The 7,011-nt window shown below is 32.5% G+C and overlaps 1 protein-coding gene across 4 annotated transcripts; it reads left to right on the forward strand.

Moving 5' to 3' along the window:
- The first annotated feature begins 1,648 nt into the window (after positions 1 to 1,648).
- LOC148203099 (uncharacterized) lies at positions 1,649 to 6,216 on the forward strand. 4 transcript variants are annotated; one of them, XM_088105651.1, is made up of 5 exons: positions 1,649 to 1,871; positions 2,227 to 2,499; positions 3,526 to 3,746; positions 4,600 to 5,004; positions 5,895 to 6,216. In XM_088105651.1, the coding sequence occupies exons 2-4, from the start codon at positions 2,259 to 2,261 to the stop codon at positions 4,957 to 4,959; spliced, it is 822 nt and encodes a 273-aa protein (XP_087961777.1). In that variant the 5' UTR covers positions 1,649 to 1,871; positions 2,227 to 2,258; the 3' UTR covers positions 4,960 to 5,004; positions 5,895 to 6,216. The 4 variants fall into 4 exon arrangements, with proteins under 4 accessions (XP_087961777.1, XP_087961776.1, XP_087961778.1 ...); XM_088105650.1 differs by lacking the exon at positions 5,895 to 6,216 and having other exon boundaries at positions 4,600 to 5,233; XM_088105652.1 differs by lacking the exon at positions 5,895 to 6,216 and having other exon boundaries at positions 2,244 to 2,499; positions 4,600 to 5,233.
- Positions 6,217 to 7,011: the final 795 nt, after the last annotated feature.

Genomic DNA, 7,011 nt, shown 5'->3' on the forward strand with positions numbered 1-7,011 from the left:
GTATCACATCAATAATGTTAATTATTTTTAACATTTAAGTTTATTATAATTATTAAGTAAATCTAGAAAGCAAATTATTAAGCAATATTATACTTAAATAATTACACAATATTATTATGCATAAGAGTTTTTTTTTAGTTTTTACCTTCAAATTGAAAATATTGAAATAAAAAAAATATTAAAACCCTTATGAACATCATTTGGGTCAAGTTGATTAATTTTTGTTCCAGCAAAAAGAACTTTAAAAACATGCACGATTCACATTTCTTAAGGTAAAAAGAAATAAGAATTATATATATATATATATATATATATATATATATATATATATATATATATATATATATATATATATATATATATGAGTTTGCTAACTTGCATGCTAAGTTGGTACAATAATGTGTACCGGATTTTAGTAGACAAAAATGTTCTCATATATTATGGATTCTAAGTTTTAAGGTAAATGGTATTTGAATAATTTCATTCTAAAAAAAAAGAATAAACCCCAAACCCTTACTCACCTCCTCATTCCTTTCAATCATTTCTCTTTCATCCCTCTCACTCCAACATTTTCTCTGTCATCCCTAATGTACTCCAACTGGAAAAATCAGAAAGGTGTCACGGGTTGCTTTTAATTAACTTATAATTTTTTTCGGATTCGAATCTAAGAAAAAGATAAAAACAACTAAGATAAAAAAGAAGAATTCAAAAAATGATTTGTTCTAATTTAATTGAATCTAGTACAAAAAAATACTACAAAAAGAATACATGGATCTGGAACCATATTTCGTTTCAAATTGCCAATATTTTAGTTTTATCTAAAGTATTTTTTGATATTTTTACCCCAACCTATTCATGAATGTAAGAAATAGTGAGAATTCTTGATTTCTCTCAATTCGAAAACTCAGGATTTGAATTGATGTCTTTTCATTGAATCCTCCTAATTGCATTGATTTATCCGAAAGATTTCACTTCAATTGAAATTGTGTGGGTAAGAGAGTATGTAGACGAGAGAGAAACAAATTGGATAAGTGATGAAAGTGAATTAGGGTTAGACGAGTGTTTATGAATTTTTTTCAGTTGGGATTACAGTAGGGATGACAGAGAAAATGTTGGAGTGAGAAAGATCAAAGAGAAAAGATTGAGAAGAATGAGGGAGGTGAGTAAGAGTTTAGAGGTTTTTTGTTTTTTTTTAGTTTTGAGAATGAAAATTATTCAAATACTCTTGATCAAAAATCCATAATATATGAGAACATTTTTATCTACTAAAACCTGATATACAGCTAAAATATACTAGCTGAAAAAAGAAATTAAACCCTTATTTATATATATATATATATGGTTTTTACTTAATTGTTTACACATATGCTAATAAAATACATAAACACGAACGAAAGAAAATTTACAACAGAAAAAAAAGTGAGAAAAAAATGATTGAAGACTAAAAGAAAAAATATATAGATTCATGCGAAACAAAAAGTACAGACAACTTGTTACTGAATAATAAGAATAAAAAACAAATAAAAAATTTTAATACCAAAACTGAAGAAAAAAAATATTGAGAACCTATTCAAAATTCGCAAATTTACGAAAATGTTATTTAATTCTTATATATTTTTTTTTATTGTTGCTAAAATCTTTGTCTTTATTTTTTCCATGTGTATTTTGCAAACTGTGAGCAATGCTGGTAGAGTTACGGGTTCTTCCTCCTTCTTGAATTAGGGTTTTCAGATTTTCATTTCACTCTCACTTCATCATCCTCGTCACCTGCAATGTATTTTCCTTTGGATCGCTAATTGTTGAACATATCATTGCATTTCCACTCTCGTTCTGTTTCGCTAGCTCGATATTCCAAAGTGCTAATTGATTCGGTATGTTATAGAGCTCTGTTGACATATTTTATCCTTTTTATTTTCCCGTTATTTTGCACGTTCTATACACTTGCTCGTCTTCTATGATTGATTTACTTAAACTTTTTAGTTTGATTTCTTTATTCAACCCTAGGATTCAATGACTTATGTTTATTATACAGACTGATATGTCTTGATGGTTCTATTTGGGATTCAGTTCCCAGAGTTGGTAATTATTTTGAAATATCTGTTTCAATTTGTTTATGGAATGTTTCGTGTGAGAGCAAGTAATCGGTAAATGCGTGTTGCTGTATGATTGCAGTGTGGGTTATGTGGTTTAGTGATTGGTTTGGGTTTTGTGGTTTTGATGTCTCAGAGGTTGTGTTCACATAGGAGTTGTTTGTGACAATGCGACGGCAGGGGCACTATGGGGATCCATCGGCCAACACTAGTGTTGGTAGCCAGATGCATCATATGGTGGCCGGTCCAAGGGGGGAGGCCAAGTCTGGCAATTTTGAAGGACGGCTCGAAGCCTTTACTCCAGAAAGAGAGAATCCGTATGCGAATTCCAAGCCAGAGGGTCAGTGGAGATGGGAAATGGACGAATCGAAGATGTCCAATTCAATGGCATCTCGGATGTTTAGTGAAGGCAAGTATTTTTCGCTGCCACTTCACACTTGTTTATCCTTCTGTTAACCTAGCTATGTGCTGCATCTGGCTTTGTGAAAACAATTATGTTTTTGAAGTATGTCACGTGAGGGGCCCATAAATCTTGAAGTTGTAACTAAGTATTGTTTTTACAAGTTTTTATGATTATTTAGTATAATGTATATTTTGATTTCTTGCCATTTTTTTCATGAAATTGACATAAATGTCGAGTCTTGAACCGTTGGTTTTTCACTAAATAAAAAGTAGGATCTATGATGTAGACTTAATGGAGAAGAGTGTGTATGTATGATATATCTTCTGTTTTTTACGCTGTTGCCAGAACTAAATCACCTGATAAATGGCATAAGACAGAAGAATAACTCATGCTGCACTTGTGTACTGAATTTTGTAAAAAAATATCGAGAAAGTGAAAATGCTGAATTGGAGAGAAAGTAAAGAGAAGACGAGGAAACAAAGATAATGAGATTATAAAGAAGACTAGGAAAAGAAGAGGAAGAGACGTTATATGGTGTAGTCATAGTTATCTAAAGTATTATGATTGTTAACCTTTCTTCTGTATTTCAATATGGAGATTTTTGTTTCTAAATTAGAAGTGAGGTATTAGCGTGACTCAATTGGGCAGCATAATCCTTCAGAAAACAGATTAACAATTCACGTGACTCAATTGGGCAGCATAATCCTTTTAAATGTCATCCTTTCCAATTTGCTATTAAATGCATATAGTTATTCTTGTTCCTGGCATCCTTTCTGCAAATTTTGCTTCTTTTTCAATGAACAGACTTAAAAGTAGTACTTGATGTATAGGAGATGAATTTATTTTACTTTTGATGTCTGCTTTTATGGAGTTGTAATTCAGTAAACATGGCACATTTTCAGAACCTATTTTAGTTTTGAATTTTCAAAACATTAGCTTCCGTGTCTAGAAGGCCTGGTTACACATGTTTATATTACGGAAAGAGTTTTCAAACTCCTAAACAGAGGGGAACCGTTTCATGTTCTAGTGTAGGTCAAGGGGTTGATGCTTCAAAGTCCTATTTTCAAGGGCAGGGCCGGAACAACAATGATTCCAGATCTCAGGCCCATGAAGAAAATATGGATGTTGGATACGAAGGAAATCATTTATCACAAACTTTTGAAGGTCTTGAGCAGAATTTTCGTGATGACATTATTAAACTCACTAAAGAACAGAATGACGCTGAAGATGCAGAATATGCCAGACACAGAGAGGTTTGAGATAAACATAAAAATAAACATTATTAATTTGTTACGGTGTTCTTGAAATACCCTATGTCCTCTACTCTTTTTGCAACTTCTTTTGTCTTGTTTCTTTCTTTTTCCTAATAGATGTTATACAGTTTGCCTTTTTTTGAAGATGTTAAAGATACTGTTGAAGCTATAAAACTTTTTATAGCTGTTACGTAGAGTTAGAAACACACCAAGGTATCAGATACAGATCTTCTTAGAATTACGATTTGCAGGGATCCAACTATGTCAATGCAAGCTTATCAACGGGTTACTATCTCCATTTATGGAATAATTTTTGGAAGGAAAAAATTGTTTCTAATGGATAGTTTTGTTGTAACTTGTATACCTAGGCTTTTCCATTTGATAAACTTAAAGTCATTATGCAAATGTGAAACTGCAGTTATATACTGCTCTTTTTGCATCTAGGTTGATAAACTTGAAGTGATATTGTAAAACTTTGAATACAGCAGTTGCGTGTACTTTTTTGCATCGTTTAAACTATATGAACTAGCCATGGTGTTGTCTGATCTTAGTACTGTGACCCATTTTATAATTTTTATAATACTTCCTGAATATTAAATTGATGTGCAAAATCATCTTTGCATGAGTATTCTTATTTTTTATTGTTGAGTTGGGTTCTTCTTTTAGCTAACTGTGAGCACTGGGTCAGTTGTCACCTGCATATTTCCTTGTATTTTAAATGATCTATGTAACTGTCTTGAAGCTGGATATTTGCAGCACACTGGGTGTTGCAAGGATAATCTTATTCGTGTTGAATTCTGTATATTTTTCAATTCCATTGAGCTTTAACTAAGTTCTACATATTTCTTTTCAGAAAATTAATGCAATCAATGCTCAGTATGAAGAAAAACTGGCAGCACTTCGAGCTCAGCATAGCAACCGAAGAGCTGAATTTCTTCAAAGGGAAGCACATGCTAGGCAACAACAGTACCAGCAACTCATAAGGGATCCTTACCCAAGCAGTGGCTTGGCACCCCGAGACCCTCATGGTTTCAACAATGCGAATGCTCCAGGTGTAGGTGGAGAAGTGCAACGAGGTTATTCTGCCGATCATTTTGATCCTAACAGGGAGAGAGCTCGATTTCTTGGAGGTGGTAGAGATCAAGGATTTGAACCTAGGGGTCCATATCCTGGTGGTCGTGTCTACGACACTGGTTCACGCTACTACAATTGAGTTTTGACCCAAAGGTTTATCTCTCATTTTGGGTTTCTACTGCAGGTGAAATTATATTGACATGATCTAATGCTTTGTCGTTTTATCATCTTTTCGTTACCCTGTTTATGGAAGTTAACTGTTATTTATATAGATCAACATTGGAGGTGCAACATTGGTGTTGTGCATTTAGATGTAGAACCGCTAGGATATTTGTTGTTTGTGCTTATGAAAGTCAATAACATAAAAAAACTATGTAATACGGTGTTTCATTTAATTCAACTGCATACGGAGAGATAGCATTACTCGGATAACTTGTAGCAAGCATCGATGCCAACCACACAAGAAGCAGAGCAAAGCACCAAACCTTATGCTTCTGCTGCTGGTCTTCGATGTTTGTGATTCAAAAGTAAAAACCGCTAATTTAAACAACCAAACAGATAACAGACGAGTGAACCATTTTAGTTCCTAAATGTGTCTTGTTCACACCTTGATTTTTGAAGCTAAGGAGATTTTAAATAAGTTTCTACGTTTACTATTTATTGTCATGTTGGTCACTTATAATTTCAGTCACATTTTAATTTTTAAAGTAGTATGGTTGATCAGTTATACTTTAGATAATCTTTTTAGTGTTTTTTTCAGTTTTAGGACTATTATGATTGTTATACACTTTTAGAACTAAAATGATTTACTGAAAAGAAAAAAACTCTAAAATCCAAACTGGGCACAAAAGAATATAGAATGGCCTTTAAATGTTCAATGACTCATGATAGGACATATGTTGCAGTATATCTAATGCCATAAATTTTAGAGCTTTATTAAGTGACTGATGTTACATTATAAATAAGCAATTATTGTATAAAATTGTTTGGAGGGTAAACAATGAGCAATTCATATAATTTTTGTAGTTAGTTAAACTTATTCCATAAGTCTTTTTCTTCCAATTTCTTCCCCAGCCCATGTAACCGTACACACCATAGCCCTGCATGATCAGAACGTGGGAGAAGAATGGTAGCGTTGGGGTGGACGCAATCGGAGCTCAGGCAAGGAGCATACGGCGGAAGACGATGCCTCCAACCACTCGGTGGGCCTGGATCGCGAACTTGTACAAGCCCATCAGATCGTGCTTCTTAAAGAGCTTCTTGCGATTCCAAGAAGACTGTTGTTGCGCATTGCATCTGTTGGCACTGATTGGTTGTAGAAGGAGAACATCTTTTAAGCTTTTTCGGTGGTTTGTTGGCTTTAAATTTTCAAGTTTACTGGTTATGATTTTTCTTGCCACTGATTTGTTTTTCTTCTCTCTTCTACCCTGATCTCCTCTTCTCTCTATAACGGTAAAATACGCGACTGTATTCTCTATAAAATACATATTTTATTTAATGAGAAGAAAAATAAAATAAAATATTGTATCAGAATAAGACAACCACGAAGACATTTGCATTATTAAAGATTCTCTTAGAAATTATTGGATGTTGAGGTTATACTGAAACGGAGCTTGCAAATTTATTGCTGCTGCTATTTAAGCTAAGTTACGTTGATGGATCACAAAAGTGGGTTTAAAAGAAATTAATTAAGTGGACAATTATGTAATCAAGAAGAAAACAAATAGCAAAATTTTCAGGGGATCTATTCTTGAGCCGGAGACCCTGAATAACCATTATAAGCTTACAATTATAGAAAAAAAGAAGCTAACTTCTCGCTGAGCTCCTTCAAATAATTTCGAGTAAACTTGTATATATTCTTGGATTACGAATATGTAATTTTTGTTCCATTAACCTTACAAGGTAACTATTTGATTAGGACTCATGATAATTTGAAAAATTAACTTCATTTAGAAATATTTTCACTTCGAAATTTATATCTTCATTTGTGAATTTTATGTATGATTTAATTATTCATGAAGTTTGATCTTATTTAGAATTAATGCAATATCACAAATGGTTTCCTATGCTTTATTACGGAGTTGTTATATATACATGTCATTAATAGTTTTTTAAATATATATTTTTTAAGTAAACTCTTAAATTTATGAATAATGAGTTTCCAAGTTATATATATAATAAATTACGTTCT

The sequence above is a fragment of the Vigna umbellata genome, chromosome 2 (genome assembly GCF_029865625.1).
Source record: "Vigna umbellata cultivar VRB3 chromosome 2, Vumbellata_1.0, whole genome shotgun sequence".
Taxonomy (NCBI): domain Eukaryota; kingdom Viridiplantae; phylum Streptophyta; class Magnoliopsida; order Fabales; family Fabaceae; genus Vigna; species Vigna umbellata.

Excerpts from the sequence above, each read along its gene's own strand:
- LOC148203099 (XM_088105651.1), top strand. The coding sequence starts at position 2,259 with ATGCGACGGCAGGGGCACTATGGGGATCCATCGGCCAACACTAGTGTT. Across the intron at positions 2,500-3,525 it reads ATCTCGGATGTTTAGTGAAG|GTCAAGGGGTTGATGCTTCA; the intron begins GCAAGTATTTTT and ends GTTCTAGTGTAG. Across the intron at positions 3,747-4,599 it reads AATATGCCAGACACAGAGAG|AAAATTAATGCAATCAATGC; the intron begins GTTTGAGATAAA and ends ATTTCTTTTCAG.